Source organism: Phaenicophaeus curvirostris, chromosome 1 (genome assembly GCF_032191515.1).
Source record: "Phaenicophaeus curvirostris isolate KB17595 chromosome 1, BPBGC_Pcur_1.0, whole genome shotgun sequence".
Taxonomy (NCBI): Eukaryota; Metazoa; Chordata; class Aves; order Cuculiformes; family Cuculidae; genus Phaenicophaeus; species Phaenicophaeus curvirostris.
In genome coordinates this window covers 113,265,815-113,291,859 of record NC_091392.1, presented here as the reverse complement: position 1 = coordinate 113,291,859, position 26,045 = coordinate 113,265,815, and the positions used below count along the sequence as shown (strand labels likewise).

Below are 26,045 nucleotides of genomic sequence, written 5' to 3'. Positions count from 1 at the left end.
AAATTCAGTGGAGTTTAGCTGTTTTTAGTTAAGTTTCTAAAATGTTTTTGATGTGTCAGTGCTTCATAGGTTCAGAACTGCTAACAGAGAACAATGATATTACGTGATATTTGTAAGCAGACAGACTAGTCCCAGGGTGTAATTTGAAAAGAAGTTGTAGCAAGCTTGGCTTTTCAAGCCATTCACGAGTGTTTTGTATATTAAATATTAATTTTTAAGATTTTTAATACAGAAAGTGAAACAAAACTGTTATTTTTATAGAACATCACATATTTCCTATTCCAAAATGAAATCTTCCTTAGTCTGACAACACAACAGCTGCTGGGAATTACTTTATTTCTTCTGCATTGGAACATTTTGCAACATTTGACATGTGTTGACACTTCTTTTCTTTACTGGATTACAATTTTCCTTCAACACTGTTATTCCTTACTCCACCCATTCTGGTAGCATCTACCTGAATGCCAACCAGAAATTATGATCAGGACATAGGTACACAAAATCTGGGGACACAGCACATGTTTCTGAGCAGCCTGGTTGTTCTGGTCCCCCTGCAGAAAAAGCTCCAGGAGAAGGGAGGTGTATGGGTGTTGTGTCATCAAGAGTGTCTTCTCCCAGTGACTTCTCCAGGCATTGCTGCCCTGATGGGTGGCAGAGACGTATCCTCCCTGTTAGGAGCAGACTTCTTCTCAGCTACCCTGATGTGGAGTGCATGTTCAGGGCTTTGCTGGCTGAGCCTTGCACCTTCATGGCACTGCACCGTATTATTCAGGAGTCTTATTTTCACCCCTCGCTTTGGAAGGACTGCCGAGGGGTTTCAGTCCCAGAACAGCTCTGTGTGTGTTGATTTGCTGAGCTCCTGCTTGGTATCTTCAGTAGCACTAAAGAGAGAAGCACTTTTAACGCCAAAGCTGGTGCCACTTGCATCTTTTGCCCTTTGGATTTAGATCTAGTCTGCTCTGAAATCAATTCATATCACTTCCAAATACGGCCAGCAAAGTGAACACGCAAGCTGAGCTGGAACTAGTGCATGCCTTGAGCACTCCTGCTTCCATTGCTGTGGAGTAAGGTTGGAACAAGAAGATGAACCTTTACCTTCCTTTTAATCCTTCTCCCTCTGGCTGTACTCCTCTGGTTTTTGTGATTCAGGGGGGAAGCCAGGGGAGATGTCCTGCTGCCACCTGCCAGTGCTATAGGTCAGGTGGAATTGGTTATCGTTGCAGGGCGGCAGGATGTTGCATTCCTCAGTTACACAGCAAGTGCCAAGGGATTTCATAAAGGAAGCAAAGCATTTCTTGAATGGTATTTTTAATGTATTTCTGGACCAAATGCCCCTGACAACCCAGTGAGTTGGGGCTTTCAGCACATACTTCTAGGCTTGACTCATTTTCCGTTTCAGTTTTGCAGATCTCCTCAAAACCAACTTGACAGTTTGGAGGAGCAGATCATTTACCAGAGTTTTCAACAAGTCCATTTTGGTTTAGTACTATAATGAGCAACAGTTTCTTAGTTACCCACTTTTTTAAAAATCCATGCATTATAAGTCAAGCTGACTTCACAAATATATGTTCACATGAAGAAGACCTTACTTTCCCTTGTAAATCAAAGCTGTACCCTGGAGAGAGGTTTCATACCACTGGGCTCAGTATCATTTTTCTCAAGGTGACCTCAGTTGTTAAAGTATGAAGGTTGTATTTGATATGTCACTTACTTTCTCTGAGTCAATAGAATGAACCACTATGTCTTTAGATCATCAGAGATGTCCTTATTACCGAAAGTTGTTTTAATCCTGATTTGTGTTGGAATTTAAAAGAATCCAAGCAGATTTCATTTGCCATCCTGAATAAGAGTTTGGAGAGTGATACTCCACTGTGTGCGCAGAGTGCCCCTGGATGAATTCTACTTTATTAGTTTATAGGCTTTCTTCTGAGCACTTGGGATGAGATCATGAAAGTGTAAATGACTGTTATCTTCAAAGGCCTCTTTTATGCTGACAAAACTCCACCTTACCAACTTGTATTAATAATCTATTGCAATCCTAATTAGTCCACATCAAGGTCAGTATTTTGTGGTGGATAAAATGACTGTAAGCTCCAGAGAGTAAGTTTTTTCTTCCACTATTTTCATGTTGAAAAAGAGGAGGGAGCACTACAAGTGTAAAATGAGAGATTGATGAGAACTTTTCTGTTTATCTGTAGGCTAAAGAACTTTAATATGGAGTAATTAGCTCACATCATCAGGAGCAACCTGTAAGATACCTGAGGCCATACTGCAGTCACTCCTTTGTCCCAGCAGACTGCAGAGACTTCCTCATTCAACTCTGCTCCTTTTTTTTTATGGCATTGATTTTCCAGTGGTAATAATCATTCCAAGGAACTTTCAGCCTCATATTTAATTGTCTTGGGATCATAGAATCATAGAATCATAGAATAGTTTGGGTTGGAAGGGACCTTAAAGCCCAACCCCCCTGCCATGGGCAGGGACAACTCCCACCAGATCAGGCTGCCCAAGGCCCCATCCAGCCTAACCTTGAACACCTCCAGGGATGGGGCAGCCACAGCCCTGCTTCTCTTGATGCATCCCAGGACACAGTTGGCCTTCTGGGCTGAGAGTGCACATTGCCGGCTCATGTCAAGTTTCTCATCAACCAGCACCCCCAAGTCCTTCTCTGCAGGGCAGCTCTCAATCGCATCATCCCCTATCGTGAATTGAAAGTGGGGATTGCCCTGACCCAGGTGTAGGACCTTGCACTTGGCCTTGTTGAACCTCATGAGGTTCACACAGGTCCACTTCTCCAGCCTGTCCAGGTCCCTCTGGATGACATCCTGTGCTTCTGGTGTGGCAACTGCACCACTCAGCTCGGTGTCGTCTGCAAACATGCTGAGGGTGCACTCAATCTCGCTGTCAATATCATTGATGAAGATATTAAACAGCACTGGTCCCAGTACAGACCTCTGAGGGACATATATCTAGGAAATGTTTCATTGCAACGTGAACCCCTGACTGTCTTTTTGAACACCCAGAGTCCCACTGAGGCTCTGGGGCTGGGCACCAGGGTATTGGCAATCTCCTCCCAGGACCAGCCAGGGTCAGGACCAGCCCACAGGCATGAAGGGTATTGCCCTAGCAAGGAAGATGCAGGTAATCCTATGTCTGTAGATAGCAGCTCAATGTGGCTTCCAGGTCTTGGACCAGGAGATATCTTGCCACTTCCTTTGGTCTTGCTCCACCCCATGAAAGAGAAACTGTAGAGATGCAACTAACCTAGGATTCATTTCACCTAACTTTAGGCATCCATGTTTTGCGTGTCTCTGTCTGACACAGTCATCTGGTATCTTTACAATCAGGGAGAAAACCAGCTGTTCATCAGGTGTGATTCACCCGCCTGGATTGGCTTAGATGTCTTCCTTAGAATGAGATGACTTGTACTCTGCATGTGTCTGTTTTACCCTTTTGGCAATAAAGTCTAGAGTCTAGACAAGTAGCTCAGAGGTAGACACCTACATTGTAGATCTCTCAGGTGGGATGAATCCTCCCCTAAGAGCCAGGGCACAAGGAGACAGCATTGCACTTTGTACACAATTAGCACCCTAGTTCTGTGTCTGTATTTCCAGGGCGTGATACACCTGGCAGGCTGAAAGCAGCTGCTCTCACCAGCAGCAAGGTAGTGAGATAGGCTAATTGACCTGCTTCTCAGTGAGCACTGTACCCCATCTGAACCCTGTGCTTCACGTAGACTGCTTTCAGGATTTGAGCTAACTAGGACAAAGTGGATACCTCTCCCCCAAGCTGTTTTTACAGGTGAACTTTCCCTGCTGGGGTGACATCAGGTAATGCGCATGTGCTCAAACTCAGCCAAGCACTGATCTCTGTGCCCTGAGTGCTCTGCTGAACCAGAGCCTTCCTTTCTGCATGCATCAGTTCTCTGCTAAAATGAAGACTGCAATAATACCCTTCCTCAAGGGGCAGAGTGAAGATCAAGGAATTAATTAGCTGGGAGGTGATCACGTACTAGTGTGGTTCAGGGAAAGGCGAAGAGGAAGGCAGTAGCTGGGACCTAGAGCAGCAATGAGGAGAAGCTGGGGAGGGGACAGGTGGGACAGGAACTGAAGTGCTCTGCTGTCCAGCAGGGTTTGTCATACAGACTGGGGTAGCAGGTCAGGGGAAGCTGCCACAATCCGCATGCAAATCCTGTGTAGAGTTGGAGACATGTAATTTCTAGGTGTGGAGTTACTGAGGTGGATAAGGGAGTAGAACTCTCCTAATAGTAGTACTAGTAACTCTTCTAATAGGTTCCACCCCCTAGTCCCTGTGCAGGACATTGCAGATCATACACCCTCCCAGCATGACCTGCTCTCTCCGTGGTGCCACTGAAGCTCAAGAAAACTGCAGTGCCGTGCCACAAGCAGACAAGTGTGTATGTGTGTACACATATATGTGCATATACTTGTGTGTGCGTGCTTGTACTGGCATCCTTTCACCAGGGCTACACACATGCAGAGCTACGGGGTTCTCTGCATTCACACCACCTCCTAGGCTGGGTGCAATGGGACAAAGGGTGAAGTCTGCTCGCCACTGACATCCATGTGGTATCTGCCCCTGATTTCCTCACTGTTTCAGTTTGTGCTTTAGCCGTATGCTTAGAGATAGCGGAGAACACTGCAGCGACATTGAGTCTGGCGGCATGTCTCCTCCAGGGGAGCCAAGAGTGGAAGGTCAAGGTTGCATTCTTTTTACTTCATTCCTTGTTGATGTGGGAAGGGAGGGAAAAGGAGGACGGGTGGTGGAATGGAGTCTCCCTCTTGAACAAATAACTGCAGCTCTCCAGGGTGACTCATACCTCTGAAGACAAAGAACAATGCATCCTTAATTTGCAAAACGCAGCTTTCCAACTTCTGTGTGTCACTGGCACCCAGAGACTCTTGCAGTTTGCCCATAATACCATCATGTTCTTCAAAGCAGCAGTGACGCCAGTCCAGAAGGAGTGTGCTTACTCAGGAGGAGAGATGGTTTATATTTCATTTGAGCAGCTTATGTGCTAACCTGCTAGGGCAGCACACAGGTTGATTGTGAAATCAGAGTTTTCACAGTTCAGTATTTGGAGTTGTCTGCACTTCCTGATTCTGGCATCAAGTTAGGAGCAAAACCTGAGAGGTTTTTTAGGGGACGCCACAGCCAGTTGCCATTACTAAAATGCTACTTGTTTCTTTACAGCACATTGTGCATATACAGTTCTGCTGGTCTAAATAGCTTATTCAGGCAGCTTTAAACTTGAAGGAGTACACACTTCTCCTCCGATCTCCAGAATACGCATGGCTAGAACAGGTGATTTTTCCTGCTGCCTTTGGTATCATCTCCACAAAGAAAGTGAGGAAAATTCAAACAAACCATTAGGATGCAGTTGTTTGTTTTTCTCCCTTCCCTACCATCTATTTCTAAATAAAAGCTAGCAAAAAAATCCTCATATAAGACTTCCAGTCTTTCTCTACATTCAGCACTGGAGGAGAGATATCCTCAAAGGCACTGAGAGATATTCATCATTTTTGTCCTCAAGACCCTTTCTAGTACAACTTCGGAAAGAAATTAGCTAACACAGACGGTGAGTTGGGGGTAGATGACACAAAGAAACTGAATGCAAAATACTGAATGAACAGTAGAAATGCTGTGTGCCCCAGCACCTTGTTACATCACTCTTTGTAGTTTTCTGTGGTTATCTTTACTATATATTCGATCCTTCTCGGTGGCTGGTGTCTTCCTGGATGTTCGTGCAGCACCTAGCCTGATTTGGGAAGTTCTGCATCAATGCTTAGCACTGCAGCTAGAAAAAACAGCCTCAGCAAGTGGTTTTTGAAAGGTTTCTGCTTGAGGCTGATAGTTTTTTTCTTTATTCTTCAGAGTGTGATGCCTCAGTGTGGTGAAACTCCCTCAGTCTCCTATCCCACAGGAGTTTTTTTTTAAAGGCTAAAATACATCTAGAGCTTCTCTAGCCTTTGCAATACTCCACAAAGCCACAGTAATATCGAAATAAAATGAAAGTAAACATTGAGGCAGGAGGTCGCTGCCAAAGGTCTCTCTTACAGAGAATAGCTGGGGATTTGGGTGGCTTTTTCACCCCATCCCCCCAGTTTAAAGATTTCCAGACATGCGACGTATCTGTCACTGTCGTTCTCAACCAGAATAAGTCCTGTCACCTGTTAGTAGTCTAAAAGGGGCTTTTCAAGGCCATAGAGAGGAGCGAATGCTCATCTCCTATAAATTCCCGGTGGAAATTAGAAGGCTTTGAAAAACTTTCCTTAGGGGCAAATCAGAGCTTGCACCCACCTCTGTGAAACCAGCAGGTCTTCCAGCTGTTGTGCTGGGAGGTGGCTCTGTGGTGTGACAGTGGTTTCCACAGCCTGGCACATGGAGGGAAACCACCCTGCAGGGTGAAGTAGCTGCCGGTGGAATTTTACAGTTTGCTCTGTAATTTTCCAGCTCCTCGTGTTCCACCGCTGAAGGGTATGAGAATACCAGCCTTGTGAGGCTGCTGCTGCTGCCAGTGATGAACTTGTCCTTTGGAAAGTCCCCCTTATTTAAGCTACTGACTAATTCTTTCAGCTGCCGGGAGATGACACACCTTTTCACAGTGCTGCATTAGGTTGAGGATTTGCTGGGTCCTGAGTGAGGGAGGGAGATTGAGTCATTTTGGATGCCTGGCTTCAAAGGCAATCTAGGTTAGACCCACGTAGGGACCACATCATGGTCCTTTGTACTTCTGAAACCTTCACCTGAAGCTGTTGGGGCTAGGAGGTAACAAGAGGAAGCAAGCAAGAACAAGAGACAGAGACAGGCACCTAAGAGATGTTGGCAAAGGGGGGAAAAAGGAAAGACTGAATTAAAGTTTTTAGGCAAGCAGGATCTTTCTTCTGAGCCTGAAACTACACAGAGTATTTCTGTGCTCATAGTCCATTTGCTCTGTTAAGCAAGACACCTCTCTGAATGAACAAGTCTAATCAAGACCATTCCTGCCTTACATTCAAAGGAAAGGAAAGTCGCAACTATAAAAATTGTTTCCCTTTAGAAAGATTAGCACATCAGACGAGGGAGGGGAGCAGGATGGACAAATCCCAGACTCAGAGAAGCTTTTCAAAGCAGTTAAGGATCTGACTCTCTCCTCATCTGCCTCCGAGTTCGACACCAGTAAACTAATCCCAGCTTTCATTCACCCCATGTCTTCTGCCAGTTGCTGCCTTTAAAGTGCCTGCCAGGACGGTGGAGGAATTGCAAAGCTCGATGCTATGCGACTTTCAGGGTTGTTGCGTATGACTGACAGAAATTTTTGCAACTTGAGAAAAAAAGTCTGGCAACAGCAGTGGCTCTTTCACAATTCGTCTTCATCTCGCTATGCCAAGGATGGGGGGATTTTCACTGACACAGACAGTGGCTAATTAGCTCTCTGTACTTGGAGCTGCCTCCTTTGTCTCCTCTGACCCCGGCTTGGGAAAAATTACTTGCAGAACTTAGTTTGTTGAAGTTGTTATATTTTCAAGCAGGCAGGTTTCATTTCTGAGGTGGAGGGGCAAGGGAGAAGAGAGGAGGTGCAGGCAGTCCGTGGGCAAGTGCAGCCTGGCAGGGAGGGGAAGGTGGAAAGGCAGGCAGCTTGGCTGAGTCAAAAAGGCATACCTGCTCCCTCCCCGGCTGCTGCCTGCTCCGTCGCCATCCTGCCTCGCACCACGGCCTACTGACTCACATCCTGCTGCTCCTTTATGAAGCTTCCAGGAACATGCTGTATCATACTGAGATTTGACTACGCAGCGCCTCTTGGCTGGGAGCAGGCAGCAATGTCTGACCTGCAGTGACACATGGAGAAATGGATCTCCCTGCACTCCAAGGGCATAAAACAGATTCAGGGGAGCATGGGGTCCAGCCCAGCACAAACCATGCACATCCACGTAAGCATTTTTCCTTTTGGCACGTAGGTGCGCTGGGACCTGTTATGTGATTTTAATTCAAAGATTAAAGCTTTTAATATCCCTAAAAAGAACTGTTTTCTGATCAGAATACAAAATCTTGCAGGGTCTTTCTTTTAGGCAGCCTGGTGTGGATTGTTATATCTGTTATATAGAAATGATGAGATGAGAGTCATTTTTGCTATCATCTCAAGCAACATCCTGAGGTGGCCCTATGAATTGCCACAGCCCCATTGAAACCTTCTGAGTGCCAGACAGCATCATGGCATTTTCTTTTGGAAGGAGAGCAGAAGCGTTGTTTTGCATTTTACAGTGTGTGCCTCCTTCTGAAAAAGATTCAGTTAGAATCATAGAATCATAGAATCACCAGGTTGGAAAAGACCCACCGGATCATCGAGTCCAACCATTCCTATCAGTCACTAAACAATGCCCCTCAGCTCCTCATCCACCTGTCCCTTAAACACCTCCAGGGAAGGTGGCTCAACCCCCTCCCTGGGCAGCCTCTGCTAGTGAGAAATATCATTCTGGGCAGCTTCATGTTTATTATGTCCCAGTGATTTCTGTGTCCTGCATGCTCAGGATCAGCTTTACAGACTAAAGGGTGTTTTGTGTGAGCTCAGGAGATATGCTGCTGTTTTGACTGAGGTCTTGACCCATCATCTTGTGCGCTGAGCACAAAGGGAGTTCTTCTCTTTTTGCATTTGACTACTAATAATAACTCTGGAAGCCAAAATATGCCCCGTGCCACACCAGGACAACTCCATTGCCTGGCAGGTGTTTGTTTGCCCTGCTTATGGTTCTGCTGAGCAAGAGTATCTTTGGTTCTGGGCGTACACATCTCTCCTCTTGGATAACCACTGAGCCCGGAGCTGCTCCGAAGGGAGATGCTACTTCTTCGCCGAGCTGGGCTGCGCTTAGACAGCACTGGCGGCGTCCCGGGTGGGAATGACTAATAAGCGTTGCAAAGGTCGTGTGAAGGGCTGTGGCTGCTCCGGGAAAATTCATGCTGGAGCTGGTTATTTTGCAGCGGGTCTCGGAGGCAGCCGGGCGCTGGGGGAGAGAAGCCGGGGAGCCGCGGGCTGCAGCTTCTGCAAGGGCTCCACTGCCACCTACTGATGCACTGAGGGCCCGGAGAGAGCTCCTTCGGGGCAGGCTTTTAATTTTCCTCGTAGAAAAATGGCTGGAAAAAATGCTAAATACGAGGACCAGAGGGAGCATCATGAAAGGAGAAGACAGGCTTTTTTTTTTTTAACTTTTTTTTTCCCTCCCTTTGCTTCATTAAACTATTAAACATTATGCAACATTTGTAGAGCTTAATTACAACTTCTTAAAACAAGCCGAACGCAATCTTTTTATGGCAATAAAACATGACGAGGCATGAAAGATGGTTCAGTACTTTCTGCTTAATAGCTTGTTAGGCATGAGGTTAGAGGCCGAGAGCTCGTGACTACAGAGCAAGGTGTGAATTATTGCACCATAATTCTCGCCCTGGAGTGTTTTATTGCAATTAATAACTGTTTTCATGTTTTAAATACATTTTCTCACACCGTAAAAAGCAGAAATGGAAAGTACTTGCTAATGGGAGAAATACCGGGAGGACTGGGCACAGCTCACCAACTGGAGCAACCTCCTTGGTTTCGTGCTGTTTTGATCTGCTTTTAAATGTTTTTGGAATCCTGTTTGTCTTTAAAACCATGTGGGCCCAAAGCCCTGTTATTTCCCTTTGTTGAAGTAGCTCTCCCTGCAAATCTCTTCACAGATATTCAGAGTTAGGAAGCAGCTCCCATTTATTTGCAGCATTTTTTCACCAAATTGACTTTGGCCATACAAACCCTCACATTCAGTTCCCCACACTGAACTACTGAGAAATGCACTTCTTTATTTTGAAAGCAGAAAAGAGATGGACTCGGGAAGAGTTTGTTGCCTTTTTTAAGTAGCTTAGTTCTGTGACAGATTTGAACCTGTTCCAGTTTAATTTCGGGAAACCTAAAAACTGAATTAAAACAGATATCTCAAAAATAACATGCTGTTTCAGGACCCCTAGACCAGATCCCACTGGAGCTGCTGGAAATGCAAACCTTGCCTTTCCTGGGAGATGAATTTGTCTCTTGATACTGAAAAGCTGCCATTAAAAGTCTACTACAGTGATACTTTTCTCCAACTATTAAACAACCGTGAAGGTGATGCCTGGGGTTAGTCAGCACAACCTGCTCTAATATGTGGATATAATATAATGCACTGTATTAACATCACCAAATAGACTGTGACTTGTTAAACCAGTCTGATGTCAAAAGGCCAATCTTTAAGAGCAAATACAGGGATTGGGAATACAGGTACCAAGACAGAAAATTGTTTGGTAGTTTGAACTTTCACTTAAGAATGACTTAATGGGATTAGAAGATTAATAATGGGAGTCCCTCGGGCTGTCTGTCACTGTTTCTAAGTGGTCAGTAATAATAGCTAATGGATGAGGTAGTTTCAGATACCTTGGTAATCTCTTTTCAGATGTTAGTAGACACGCATTTGGTCCATTATCCAGTTTCTAGTTGGGAGATGGCATAAAGCTAATTCTAGTAGCACTAAAAGAGAAGAGACTATATTTCAATCTAGTTTTGTCAGTCTTTAGTAAATCTCTGGCAAAGTCTTACTTCCTTTTCTGCCAATGTACTGGCTTCAGTGGCTTTTCCTGCATCTTCATGTGTTTGTTCAACTTGGGGCAGTTTCATAGACCAGGATCCTATGCATGCTGAACATGGTACAGGACAAAACCTCTACTGACAAGACAACAATGTAAGAAACAGGAGAAAAGTGACAGTGGCAAGACCTAAGGATGGAGCACATGAAAGCAAGTGATAAAGCATTTCTAGCCAAAAGGGTTCAGTGGCTTCTGCAGTGACAGTATAGAGCAGAGACTTTGAGAGAGGTGACAGAGGGGAGGCTTTGTCACCTGTGGTGACAGCCTTGGCTGAGCACGTCAAGTGCTCCCCAGGCAAGAGGACTAACTGAGGGAGTTTCCACCCCTGGGCTGGGACCCCTCCAGTACATGTCAGGATTCTAGTATTCAGACTCATTGCTGAACTGAAATCAATGGGATAGTGCACAGTAATAAGGGAGTAATGATTCAATTAACCCCCTTTTTAGAACCAAAACACAGAATGTTCTACCATTACAGCACTTACTCTGACAAAACTTTGTGGTATTTATCCTACTGCTACCCCTGGAGACTGAGTACCCTCACCTGTCTCACTGTGGTCTTTAATAAACACTGACCATAGATTAACAATGAGATGATGTTGTAATTCAGAATAAGACTGCTTTGTGCTTATGTCTTTTTGTATGTTTCTACTGAAGTCCATTCAATCCAACTGGATGTTGCTTTTAAAACAGCGTGAGTCAATTGAATTTATTTTGAAGGAAGTTTGCCTGAAAAAAAAAGAAATAGTAATAATATCTGAATTGTAATATGTTACTTAGCAGAAAAATCTTTACAAGGCTTTGGTTTATTCTGCAAGTGACTTCACTAGTTATTTTTTAAAAAGCTTGGAGTATCATATAAATCTTTCCTTCTAAACAGATGAAACAAACAAAATGTAAAACTCATCTCCATGTAGCACAACAAAATAATTTCCAGATGGGCTTTCTGATGGAAGATCAAAGTCCTTCATCTCAGTCTTTGGAAGTTTCCCTTCCATGCTGATATCAGTTTTATCTGAATGCATTTCATCTAATATTTGGGGTTTTTTTTTCAAAAAAGCAATTAGCTAGAGGAAGCTGCAGGACAGCATTCTCAGAGCTGAAGAAAATAGAAAGGATTTTATTAGCAATAGTAAAAAGAAACCTCTGAGTAAATAAAGGGGGATGAAATCTTTCTCGCTTTGATTTACTAAAAAAAAAATAGACATTTCTGTACACTGAAGAATGCCAGCCTTACATGCAAATATTAAGTAAGCAGAAAATAATTGTTTCTGCATTGGTGCAACTGGTTTGGGTGAGCTCCCTGCTGTGCATCTCTGATTTCAAATATCGGCCAAACTAGTCATGAGGATAGAAAATAATAGGTCAGTGTTTTTCTGGAAGTGTTATACGCATCTGTGCATTTTGAGATTTTACTTCCAAGAAACAGTGGGTTCTACAAAAAGCCTGTACTCATAGAGTGTCTACATTTTTAGCCTAGCAGTGGCATAGAGTTTGTGTAAGGCTTTCTGTTTCTGAAGTTCAGCAATTGCTAGTAGATGTATCCATCTCTCTGAATTCTATTTTTGTATTCTGGCATATATAAAATAGATGTACAAAATACCTGTTCAATTCATTAAGAGTGGAATTTTCAAAAGATCAAGAAAGTCAAATTCATCCACTTAGGAGTCTGCCTTCTGGAGGATGCCAGTTTTACTCTCCATCTCTGTCTCTCTCATACATACATATTTGCACCTTGGTTTTCTCTTTCTACTTACACACTTGCACAGAAACACTCACAGTTCAGTATCTTTGTCTCCTTGGTGCCATGGAATACATGGCTAAATACATGGAATACATGGCCTTTTGTCTAAAAGGGCCTGTGAACACACATCCTGAAATACTAATGAATCTCAGCATCTAGTAGACTTTCACCTTGGAAAGTTTAATCTGCTTTTTCCTGACTGCTTCTCACTGCCCACTGTCAATGTGAAATATCAAAAAGCTCCACAAGAAAAAAGCAGATGATCAAAACTCACAGATGCACAAATAATATTTTAGAAAGCAATTACCCTGAAGATCTCTTGACAAAGGGGATTAAGGAACTGAAATGCAATTATCTTGGCATTTAAGTTTCTATTTCCACCATGTGGTTTGGTTCACGTATTTGATTGCCAAGTTTTATCATTCAAAACAGCCTATAGGTCTCTTTTTCATTGCAGACACAAGGCAAGTACAGCCATCTCCACCATGGTCCTACGACCAGTCCTACCAGTACCTGGGCTCCATTGCCACCCCCTCTGTGCACCCCGCCACACCAATATCTCCTGGCAGGGCTAGCGGCATGACATCCCTCACCGCAGAGCTTTCAAGCCGGCTGTCAAGTAAGTATCTAAAAGTTAGTGTCCCCCCACCGAGCCTCATTGAAACCTCAAGGCTGACTCCAATACAAACCAGTTGCAATGTCCTAGGGTGCTGCTGCAGTTTTTCTCCAATTGCAGTGAAGCCAGTTGTGGGCCCTCTCCAGTAAGCCATCTCCAACTCTTTGCTGGGATTTGTGCAAAGAGTGAAGAAATATAGTTTAGGACCCAATATATCATTGTCAAAAAAAAAAATGAGAAAGCAGCACTTTGAAGATGTGTGGAACTGTAAAAATAGTTTGGAGTGCTGAAGAGCTATTGTATATGCCAAGAAATGAATGCCACAGATATTTCAGTTCTGTTTTCTTCCCTTACTCTAAATTCAGACCAGAGCACAGCAGATTATTAGTGGACACACGGACCATAGGGTGGTGGAGTTTGACATTTTCAGTGTTGCACTGGATTGTTTTGTTACATCTTCATCAAATTGTACTGCAGAACTTTACAAGCCAACATAAAAGTATAGCATGGAAGTGAAAGTTACTTCCCTGGTTTCCACCATATTCAACTGACCATCTGCTGACTCAAACCCACGCATATTGAACCAATATGTGTGTGTTCAATAGCAGGAATTTTCTTAAAATGAATGAGAGCCATATAATACAAATTTGCACATGGCTTTTTCAAAAATATCTTCTTTGGCTGCACATATTGCTCTCATTTAAATACTCAGAGCTTCTCCTAAGATCAGAGAGAACCTCTTGAACACGCTCCTGTGTATCCTATTGTTGTCACACAGAGCCTGTTCTTCAAGAGTCATAGGGACGATGCCCACCAAAAGTAAACTATTTGTTAGGTCTCAGTGCTAATTACATCTTAGAGGTAGCTGAAAATACAGGAAACCTTTCAGAAGAAAAAAAAAAAAAGAGGCATTATTTTTTGTTTTAAAAAAAAGGTCTATAAAAATTCTCATTCTTCATTGACACACACTTAAAATGAAAAGACTTCTTTTTGCTTTCTCCTCTGTGTTTCCCTCCCTTCACATTCCTTTCCACTGGCAAAATGCTGAAACAGAAAATGGAGAAGGATGAAAAAAGACCATAGGAACCAGAAAATTTCAAGTAAAACAAATTATTTCATCAAGATTTTTACTTAGAAAAGTATTTTTTCTTGACAGAATTGATTGAAATCAATATTTACCAGCTATTTTGATTTTCAAACACTGTACAAGGGTGCCTGATGCATGTGTACTTATAAGTTTGGATACAATAATCAGACTGAATGGAGATGTTAATCATGTTTTACCTTTACTGGTGTGTTGACTGAGCTTGCACTCAAATGAGTGAATTCATTCAATATTGAAAAACAACATTTTTTTGCATCATTGTTGCCGTACTGCCCAAATGTCATCATTGTGTGTCAGGGCCCTTTTGTACTGTACACGGTGTGAGAAGCAAAGGCTTCCATGGTGGCTGCCCCAAGGAGTGGACAATCTAAGAGAAGATAGCCATGTATGCATGGAGTACCTGCACACTGCATTTCTTTTGTGGAATACGGTGAGCATGGAGGCAGAACAAGAGCTTTAGGGCTTGTTGGTGCTTTTTGTGCCCATGGTCAGGATATTTTAGCTTTCTCCATGACTTGTGAAGGGAACCTAGAAGAGCTTTGTTAACATACCAGCATTATTTCTTTCCTGTTTTACTTCTGTATGTGGGTGTTCATCTTTACACATCTTAAGTGATTTTTTTATAATGCTTCTGCGTATTTTGCAATAATTTCTCCCTAGTCCTAGTGCTGTCACACGCACCTGCCATCTATCTAAGAAATTTCTTCTCATCAGAACAAAAAGCAAATTTGAGGTGTTTTTTAGGCTCTACCATCTCAAGACACAGTGCCTCAAAAGAAAGAGCAAAGATATGGGACATACTTGAAATATCTTGACATTAAGTCATATTATTCTGCTTTTTGCTAGACTGGGCAGAAAAAAAAGCCCTCATCTGTAAAGAGGTGTGTTCAGACAGTTTCAAGAAGTTTGATTTCTTTCTCAGGAAGGAGATGTGGAAGTACTGTTTAAAATCCATCAGACTGTAAGATGCCACTTTCAACCTTAGCTACTCTGAAACTCCCTCCACTCCATACCATAATGTATCTTGCCATGTTAAATCTAAAGGTGCCGGGGTCTAGGGGAAGGAAATGTGTTCAGGGGTACCATTAATTTTGCAGAAGAATATGGAAAGCAACTCAAAGAAGAAGTATACAGCATATGTCAGAGCTTTTTTAAGAAATCTATAGAAATTCATCAAAGTTTGCTGACTGTGTTGTTGACGAGCTTTGAGAACTTGGCTCTGAAGTGTGTCTGCTCTAGCTTTAAAACCAGTCAGAGCCAAGAGCTTTGTTTTCTCTCCTCTTCTTCTCATGAGTATTTCCTTCAGCGTATGGCTCCTCTTCCGCAGACTCCACGCCTTGTCTGACAGAAGTTGTCTCCTGGAAAGATTTTTTTCTTAATTATTATTGTTGTTGTTCTAATCATGCATAGCAGCCAACTCTAGGGACTGACACCTTCCATTAATCTGAGTCACGATGGAGATCCTTCCTAAAGAGGTCATTATCTGCTATGCTTGTTTAATCCTTACACTCCAGAGAAGGAGACAATGGGACTGGGCATGCTTCCACTGATGTCAGACAAAGCAGAGCATAATTTGACTGTCTTATAAAACATTTCACTTACCAGGATGAGAAAGGCTTCCAGCACACATGAAAGGAAGAAAAAAAGCCAACCCCCAAATATATCGCTCTGCTTTAAAAAGGCACTACTATTGTTGTTCTTTACATACTCACTAGAGCCAAGATTTTCAGAACAATTATATAGACATCATATGAGGACTAAGATACGAAGACCTTAAGTGAACCTCGTTTATCTTGACTTTATCTTGGAAGTGTTGAGAGCCACTGGGGAACTGCACTCCTAAGTGCTGACAGCTTCGCTGAGCCTGTGTGTGTAAATCCCACCTGTGCAGGTTCATGTACCCAAAGGACAATTTCTGCACCAAGGAACTTCTCATGTGAGTTGGCAAGTAAAACTGGATACAAGAAGAAATTATGCAGAAGCTGGACAATTTATATTTAGGCCCCATCATTGTCCCTAGTGAGTCAAGTGGTGGTGGGCAAGGAGCTTGAGATCTGTGTCCCTGTTCTCCACCCACGCACTGAGGATGAGAGCACTCAGGAATTGTAAATAATTTCATGTGCTGTAAGGTCTCTAAGAACATACACCATACAAAACAGGGCAAGAGCTTGGCACTTCTCTTTGATTGCTGCTTTACTGAAATTAATCCAAAAGGTCCAGATCCACAAGCACTACAATGACTACATTGGAGAGCAGGTGAACGATAACTGATCTGGAAGTAGTAGCACCTCTTTTGTTTACCGTAGACCAGAGTTTGTGTGTTGGTTATTGCCTAGAACAGGTGAACATCCATTCTGGCAGTTCAACAGTTCTTTTTCTCCCTTCTCCATTACCCAGGTGCTTCTGACTTGACTGCTTTCAGTGACCCTCGGGTGGGAATCGACCGTTCCTTCTCTGCACTCCCCTCAATCTCTGACCCTCGGATGCACTATCCTGGAGCATTCACCTACACACCAACGCCCGTCAGTTCAGGGATAGGAATTGGTATGTCTGCCATGTCCACGGCCACAAGATACCACACTTACCTCCCACCTCCGTACCCTGGCTCATCGCAGGCCCAAGGCAACCCATTCCAGACCAGCTCACCCTCCTACCACCTCTACTATGGAACCTCCGCCGGCTCCTATCAGTTCTCCATGATCTCAGGGGGAGACCGGTCCCCCCCACGCATCCACCCACCCTGCACCAATGCCTCCACAGGATCGACACTCCTCAACCCCAACCTCCCCAACCAAAGTGATGTAGTTGAGGCAGAAGGAAGCCACAGCAACTCCCCCACTAACATGGTGACCACAGCGAGGCTAGAGGAAGCGGTGTGGCGACCATACTGAATGAATTTTAAGTAGTTAAGGGCCAGGACTAAAGTGCTTTCAATTTTCCAGTGGCCGCAGGTATCCCATAAACACCATCTATCTTATGGGCCCTGCCATGTTTATACATCAGTTTCAGAAGCAAACCCTCCAGAAGTCAGTGCTCCCAGGAGAGGTGGTGTGTGTTAGCCAGCCCCTGGCAAAGTGAAGTCGCTCCAGCAAAGCATCCCTTGTGGGGAACTAAGGTTCTGGAAAGGAGGACACCTGAGTTGGTGGTCCAAAGGTAGCAAGGGTGGGTAGAAAAGTACCCAGTCTGTTTCCAGGCCTGTGGCTTTCCAGCGTGCCTGGGCTTGAAGGTCTCCACAGCTCTAAAGAGAGTTTCGGTTCAGTTCTATTTTTAAGACTTAAAACTTAAAAAGAATCTTAGTGAGTTTACTGCATCTTATGGACATATTAACTGTAAGAAAGTATAGGAAGATTCCCAGAGGGAAACTGTGAACGCTTCTATTTTAGCAATGCTGTGAATGAGAGGTTTTATATGTTGAACTTCATTCTTTCTTCTTTTTCTTTTTTTTTTTTAACCACGTTGTATATTCCAAAGAATATGGAAATTTTTTATTGCTGGGGTTTTCTTGTTTTGTTTTGGGTTTGTTGTTCTTGTTTGGGGTTTTTTTTAGGATGCAGCTCATCTTGCTTTGCATCTAATTTGTTTTATTTCTTTCGGCACCTTATAAATTGCAAAAAAAAAAGATTTTGCTCTTTTTTTCTCATAAACATGCTTGCTTCTTTCTTAGTTTGTCAACTGAAAGAATCAGCCCCTTTTTCAATGAGTTAATTTAACTTTTTTCTCTTGGATTTTTTTTAATACAACGGCTACAGCCTTGGGTCATTTTCAACTACTGTACTACTTTGATGAGTTCGTTAATATTTATGCTTGCTATTTAGACTTTCCTTATTTGTTGATACTATTATTATTTAAATATGCCTATATTAAAAAAGAACAGTAATTGCCTTTTTTGGTAGCAGCCAAAGTCAAATTTATCACATTGAAAAAGGCTAGAGTAACGATGGGTAAAGTGACGTCCTAATTACCTAGAAATATTGTTTACAATGATCTCACTCTTATTTTACTCAGCTAACTGGGCTTAGATGCGTAAAGGCATTTAGGCGCCCAACTCCCACAGAATGATTTAGGCATCAAAATCCCTGTGAATTCCCGTGTCTTCCCACCCAGCGGAGTCATCTCTCCCTACTCCTTCCTCACGTTTCCTTCATCACCAGTGGTGACCACAAGAATCAGTAATCAGGATGGACATATTTCATAAAGCAGACTCAATATTCCATAGCTCATATGGCCCCACTCTGCTTGCCTGGGCTTCCTAACAGTGCCAGTTGAGGCGTCCTAGTCTTTCAAAAGCAAAAGCCAATATGCAGTTAGCATGGCAAGGTTGAAGTCCTGGCTCCGATGGAATCAGTATGAGATTCGCTCCTGGCTCAGCGGAGCCAAGATTTCTGTGCAATACAAAAGCTGCATCCAGTGCACTGGAAAACAGATCAGTTCATGCATCACAAAATAACGAACTGAACAGGGTTGTCAAACTCATCTGGAAAGCAGGCTAGCAAAGAAGGGGCCTTAGTGGTCCCTCTGTCACCATCTTCTGAAGGTATTTAATGGTATTTAAAGCTGGTGCACGCAATATTCTGTCCTGTAGCAAGTATGTATGGCTTATACTAACAGCATGTTAATACAGAGTTGTCATTGTTGCCCATCGTTACAGCACAAACATATCAGATGTCACTGTAAAGTTTATGGCACTATTTTATTTGAGGGTTTGGTCTGAATGCAGTTGTTGTACTACTCATTAATTGCAAACTGCTGATGTTGACACGTGTGTGTTCCAAATTAGCTGATTATTATTTAATGTACCTCTTAAATGAGTGAAACAATTGCAGGTCAACTCAGAGAGAGTATTTGAAAGCAGGACTTCAGATCAGTGTTTGATGTTTAAAAAAAGTAAAAGGATTCAAATTAAAAAGATCCTTGGCTGCAGGCAGCAAAACAGCTGGACTTATTTAAAAGCATTTGTTTTTCAAGTTTTCTTTTTTATATATAAGATTTTGCTTCTTTGTTTAAGTTGGATGCAGTAGCACTTTGGTATTGAAAAGTTACAAGCTGAAGAATTTGCATTGTCGATAAGGTCATTTTTCTGCAGAAAATAGGGAGTGTTTCAAGAGATTTCAGCAGAAGTTCAAAACAGTTCTGTTAAAATATATGCCTGGCCTTGTGCTTTTCATTTAGCATAATATTCTTTATCATCTTCTACAGCTTACTCTGAACAAGAAAGGCAGAAAACATCAAAATTATATCAGAACAGTGAAATATATGTTTTGGGATTATGGAGACCTTGCTGAATATGGAAATACAAAGAGCCTACCTGTAGTGACATTTACATAGTTGGAATCTTACCTCTTCACTAGTCTAAAAAAACGCCCTTCATCACTAAACAGTAGCTCTGTTGCAGAATCTATTTTACACATTCTCTGTCTCTATGCAATTAAAATCATAATTTTTTACAGCTCTCACATCTGCCTTGTGACTGGACCACCCAAGTGCATAGTACTGTGAGCATGAACAGTGAGGGAGAGGAGAGGACCTCAGAGGAGCCAGATGCCTCACCAGAGAGGGCAGGGCTGCCGTGGCCGGGTGACTTCAGCCCAGTGGCAGAAGTGAGGTTGATGTGGGTGGTAGCTCCAGGCCTGTCCATCACCACAGACTGCTTTCAGCCAAAGCCCTTTGCCCCGTTTAGCCCATAGTTTGTACAACTCCCTTTTGAAACTAAAAGATTAGGGATTCAGAAGATCAAGGAGCGGACATCTCTTAACCTGCAGATTAGACCTAACACTGAACATTCCTTATGTCTACATATCTGCTTTTTTCACAATTGTCCTAAAGGTGAAGTTTAATTTTACTCTCCCTGTTGTGAACAGGATGAGAAACTGTAGAACTGTTCACCACACTTACTCCATGTCTTTACTGACATGCAAAAAAAACCTGGGATTTCCCACTGTCTTACTAGTGATACTTGCCATCAACTAAACTTTTGAGTCTAACCTCTCTGTGTATGCCAAGCACAGCACAAAGAAACACCCTCTTTACAGAGTAAAAGCCAAGTTCATTATCCCTTGCAAGGAGTCCATTTAATCACTCTGAGTTTCACTGTATTCACACAGGTACTTATGAGAAACCACAGTTTATCCAAATCTGTATTTTCATAGCCCTCCCCTGTCACACTAAGGATAGCAAAGATTTTTTGAGGCTGTAAAAATGCTCTCATGTAATTCCTTTCATATCTCAAGCGCACTTAGCAGACAGAAGGAGGACATTTGGACAAAACATCTTCCCTATTCACACATCTCTGAAATATAGTATATTATTTTTATATATATAATATATATATTTTTATTATTTTTCATCCCAATACCTGAATGGAATAAAAAATAACTATTGTGCTTCTGTTCACAAGTCACAGTCAGCAGAGTGCCTTAGATACCTTCCTCTATCAAAACAGAGTTAATGGAAGTCCTTACTATCAGCTTGTGTTTTCCTTTCACAAGACACAACTCGTCCCAATGCAGAGGCATCAAACAACTTCAAAGAATATACAAGACTCAACTCTCATTTGCTCTAAGCCCCACTACTTTGCTCTCAAACAACATCTATGATTACTTCAAGAGTTCTTGCTGAACTTCCAGGGTGATGTACAGGAGCTTTAGTGCAAGGGAGAGGGGATGTAGAGTGCATCCCTGCTTCAAAGGTTTGATTCATAAAATTATGCCAGATTATCTGCTGGAAAGGAGAAAATCCCTCTCCTCCAAATGGCTCACAGTCTGTTAGTGTTCCCAATTGCCTGCAGTCTTGAAACATTCCTTACTGCTTTCTGGGTGACCTTTTCCACTGGTGTATTTGAAGATTCAGGAGAAGTGGATCATTTTTCTATTTGAGCAAAACGCTTGTTTTCCTGCATCATAACATCTTCTTATCTTATTTTTGTTAACCTTGCTTGGTCAGTACTGATCACTTGGCATTTTTTTCCTTGTCCTAAAAGAGTTGCATCAACAGAGTTACTTGTATTTATGTATGTAAATAGATTTCAAAAGCTTCATAGCAAAATATTTAGTGCTTGTAATTACTCCGCATTTTTTTCATTTTTCTGTGTTTTTAATGAACTCACCTTTGTGTTTGCTTAAATACTGTAGTGAGACTTACTTCTTTCCAAATTAGTTATTTTAGGCTTCAAGATTAACTATATTTTATTCACTTTTGTAAACAGTTATCGCATGGTCTCTATCCAACACTCTTCACTTTTGTGGTAGGGGAAAAATGAATGTGCAAAGATCTGTGGGTTATTTGTGGTATTCTGCATTTGACAGTTGCATCTTTCTTTAAAACAAAACCTAAACTTTCAGTCTGAAGTGGCCGTATGGTAAGTCTGAGGGGAGGACACAGTGGGAGATGCAGTCCTATCAGAACGGCATCAAAGTGAATTTGTTCAGCATTTACTGGCTATGTTTACAAAACAGACGCTGCAGCATCCTCCAGCAGTCACATTTTCCCTTGACACAGTCATGCTGAACATTTTCAGAAGGGGAAACTACCAGGTTCTGGAAGTTTGCTTTTGTGTTTTTGATTGCAGGGAATTTTGGTTTGGGGGGGCAAGAGGGGAGGGATGACTGCGGGGTTTTTGGAACCAGATAGGAAAAGAAAATAGAGTAGATTTTTTTTTCCCCACTACAGGAAGTCTCTAGATACCATGTCACAGTAGACTCTTGCTGTACATAAGGATGGCTGTGTCCAGCGCCACAGGAAAATTCATTACAACTAGCACACAGAGCAGCTGGACTGCTGCGTTAGTTCTAATGAATACTTTCTTTCTTTCTTTCTTTCTTTCTTTCTTTCTTTGTACCACAGTTTCCTCTGTAAATTCAATATCATAATTAGTGTGAATGACAAATAAAATGTTTGACAAGTATGCATATTGGCCTGATGCGTTCTTTCATCAGGGGGAAAAAAAACTCTCAGGGAAAAAGTAACCATCAGAAAAAGGGTATTGGCCATGTATCACTCTCAACATCAAAAATATGTTTCCATACTTTCTTTTTACTGGTTTCTGTTTTTTTTAACAAAAGAAGGCATTTTCCTGCTCTGAAGTGACCATCAAAACAGGACTGAACTGAGACTTTGCAAATACAGAAGCCTAGAAATTGCACTACATCTCAAGTTTCTCAATTAAATTTCAATATTTCACTGTCATCTACAGGCCTCATTTTTCTCCCTTAATCTTTTGTTTCTTGGATTGGATCCTTTTTGATATTGATGAGTTGAACCTTACTTTAGAAGCACCAAAACAGATAGTTTGAGGTCATATTACTTATGAGATGCATTGGTTGTTTATCTCCTTAAATAAACAATGAAACAGTAGTGTTAATGAAACATTCATATGGGGGAACCAAGCTTTCAAAATGAGAAGAAACATCCCAGAGTCAATACTGAAAGTTCAATCTGAAAGCTTCTGTGTCTATATGTATGAAGATATATGTATAATATTCTAATACTGACCCTACACAACACATTGCATTATGTTAAAGCAGCTTTCAGTAGTGTCCTTCTACACAATAATGTACAAAGACTAACTTTCATCAACTACTCTCAGTAAAAAAGCAAGCTACAAAGCTAACTACTAAAGGTGTAATTTTTTTCTGACTACTTGTAAGGTAGCACTTCATCTCTCAAATGATAATTCGTGTTATCTTCTTAAAACTAGGGCCAAGACACTAAGAGAAAATGGTTACTGAATTCCAGGTACCTCTTTAGAGGCTGGAATTGCTAACACACACCTCTGTCATAGTTACTGGTTACCCTGCTCAGTATGACCATCTGGTATTTCTTGCACAATCCCATGTCATGCTAATCATATTGTACTTATATTTTTGCTAGGGTCTACAATTTTCCCTACCCTATGAAACCCAAGAGCACTTCTTTAGAGATGGATGATGAAGTAGAGCACATATTTATTTTGTTTCTTACTTTAACACAACAGCAAAAGAAGCCACAAATAGTGACAGTCAAAACAAGCCCAAAAATATTACACCCAAGGGCATATCAGCAGAAATATTTGTTGCTAGATTTTGAAGACTATATAGAGGACATACCAGCAGAGTTCTCATTTTGTATAGAAGGGTAATGCATCAGACTGCCATGGTCATTTTAATCAGATGCACATATCCCACTGCTACGGAGGCTTCCCGTCCTTGTGAGAAAGGCCATGTCTTTCTTACTTGACAGCAGGAGCTCAGGTATTTGTGCACTCAGCTGGACTGAGTCAAATCCCTCCTAGCCTTAAGCCTGCCAGCTTTCACAGCCCCAAGCCCCAGGACTGATGGCACCCACTGTCTGTAGGGTAAAGGGAAGGAAGCATGGGCAGCTGCCCTCCCCTGCCCCATTGCCTTCATCTCTGCCCAGGGGAGCTGGCAAAGAGGAGAATCCAGAAGGCACAAGCAGGCAATGTGCAGTTAGGGCAGCCCTCTCAGATCCCTGGTCTCTCAAGGTGGATCTGCTATGCTCTTTGGCAACTGAGAAAGGCCAGCACGATCCCCCCTGCTGTGGCTGCTCAGAGGAGAGAAAAGGCAAATTAGGTGATGAAGATTTAGGCTGGAGGCTGCTTTTTGTGAGAACAGGGGCTGGCAATGGTGAATGCAAAAGGTTGCTGATTTCTTGTTGTACCTCACACCCTGGCTGACAGCCTTTAATGACCTTTAATTATAAAGGCCATTGTCATGGGTGTTCTCCCACACTGCTTTGTTTGACTTGTGCAATGAGGAAACAGCTCGTAAGCCAGACTCTGGAGGAAAAGCAACTTATCAAATACCATCATCCTGCAAGGTAGCGTACAATTCAACACAGATGTCCTGGAAAGACAACACAGGTGTGTTACCACCAGTGTACATGGCTTTTTCCCTCTTTTCAGTGGCTTGTCTCACAAGAGAACAGGTTTAGATTATTGGTGCAGTTTACTGTGCCCAGAAGTGATATCCCCTTTTTCTAAGCAGGCACGGAAATGCTGGTTACTGGCGCAACATGTGTCACAGAATGGACAGTAAACTCTGTATTATCTGCTCTGAGATAGACCTTATTCACAGCATTCATAGCTTAGAAGCCTGTCACTGCTACAGCTGCTACAATACTGGAAAACCTTCTAATGGCACTGTGGTTTCCAGACATGACTAAAATATGACTCAGTCCAGCACTGTAAAGGGGCCAAAAATACAATTTGTCTGTGGCCCCACATCTTTTTAAAACTCTGTGCTTTTAACAGTTCTGTAAGATGATTTGGGAACACATCTCGACATTACTTTAGGCATCCTCTTCTTCTCCCTGGAAGACGGCACCTTTTTTCACTGTTTAACTATGCTGAGGGCTCACATTAACTTTGCCACTGGGGTGCCCCGTGGAGCACAGCTTCCAATGCAGGCAGGATCTCAGAGAAGGAATGTTCGAATTACAGTTCATCTCAACTCTTGCTTGCTGGAGGAGGGAGGCACAGTGTAGATAAAAGCATGTTTAACCCTGAGGAGAAGGAAAATAAAAGCTCAGAACCTGCAGGTCTTCATTGGAATGTCTAGCTACTGAATTAGGAAGCTTGTTTTCTAGTTTTAAGTTACAGGGACACCTAGAAGTCTCCCAGACTGGATTAGTCAGCACGAGTCACTGTCTGGGAATTGTTTGGGTTTGCAAGAGAAGGATAAAACAATTTAGAAAGAAAATCTAATACACAGATTTAAAACATAGTCTACTTTCAGAACAGGGAGGGAGGTAGGTCTGATGTGTGGGCTTTATAAAATGCTAGTTCCTAAGGGCAGGAAGACAGTCAAAGAGGGAGAACCTGTTCCCTACTGATGCAGAATTATTTCCTGTAGCATGTAAAAAGTGCCTCCGGCTGTTTTACTCTCAAATGCCCCAAACACAGGAACATCTGTAGCTTTTCTGTGAAAACTTAGACACTGTTCTTACTATTACCTGCCACTGCATTTGACACATCCTGTAAGCAGAGAAGAGAGACTGTATTCAGAGTAGCCTGCAGTTACAGTTCCTCAGGAGGTCTCTGACATCTGGGTATGCTTCATGTGACAACCAGGTTTATGCCTGCTGGCTGCTTGGTCCTATTTCCCCTGTTTTCTCACACCAGAATCCTCGAGGACCAAGACCTCCCAGTTCTGAAGGCAACTCCAGTTGTGGTCCAGGATAATACAAGTACAACGTGTAGGTTTCCCAGCCCTAGCAACTCAGCAGGTGCATGCTTGAGGGGCACTGAACCCCATGCCATGGAGGCCAGCTCAAGTATTCCAGTGTCCTCTAATACCAACAACCAGTCAGCTTTTTTATCTGGCCTTCTTCAAAGGAGCCCAGTGGTCAAAATATGCTATGTCTTTTCATCAAGCAAGAATCACAGGTATGAAAGTCCTTCAAAACTGGCTGAAAAACAGCTACTTGTCACTGAATTCCTGTGTGAAGCCCCTGTGGCAAACTTCATCCTTCCTCTTTTAAATGTCTGTGATGAAGAGTTGCTTTGAAATAAGGTGATATGGGTTATTTTACACAGGGAGTATTTCCCTTTTCACTCTCATTGTGTAAAACAGTAGCTAAATTTGTGGAGAAGGAAAGCAACTGTTCTCTCTTTCCTTTCCTGTTCTGCTCCCTCCTCTAACACACTCACCTCTGATATTTCTCCAGTCTCTTGCAGAACTGGGAGCGCAGTGATGTCAGTCCAACACATGTAACTTTGGTGGATGTACGACCATAGCCAGTCAAATGCCAGCATGTCCATCCCATGGGCATTATGATCCTGGGGCTGGATGAGAGGAAGAACAGTTGTTCTGTTTTGGAACAGAGAGTCATCTTTGCCAAATTTCCTGCACAGGGCAAACATCTGTCCATGTGGTCCAGAAATAATGTTCAGTAATATCCTTTTGAAAATGCTGAAACCAAAATGATCTTGGTTGCCAAAGACTG

At 42.6% G+C, this 26,045-nt stretch overlaps 1 protein-coding gene across 5 annotated transcripts in view; it reads left to right on the top strand.

Moving 5' to 3' along the window:
* The window catches only part of RUNX1 (RUNX family transcription factor 1), a 172,744-nt gene extending 150,732 nt beyond the window's left edge, over positions 1-22,012 (top strand). For 3 of the 5 annotated variants that reach the window (XM_069871856.1, XM_069871848.1, XM_069871866.1), the window contains 2 exons: positions 12,845-13,006; positions 16,506-22,012. In XM_069871856.1, the coding sequence (XP_069727957.1) occupies positions 12,845-13,006; positions 16,506-16,999 (656 nt within the window). In that variant the 3' untranslated portion in view covers positions 17,000-22,012. The remainder of the gene's footprint in view (positions 1-12,844; positions 13,007-16,505) is intronic. The other 2 variants (XM_069871861.1, XM_069871874.1) reach the window with 1 other exon arrangement.
* Positions 22,013-26,045: the final 4,033 nt, after the last annotated feature.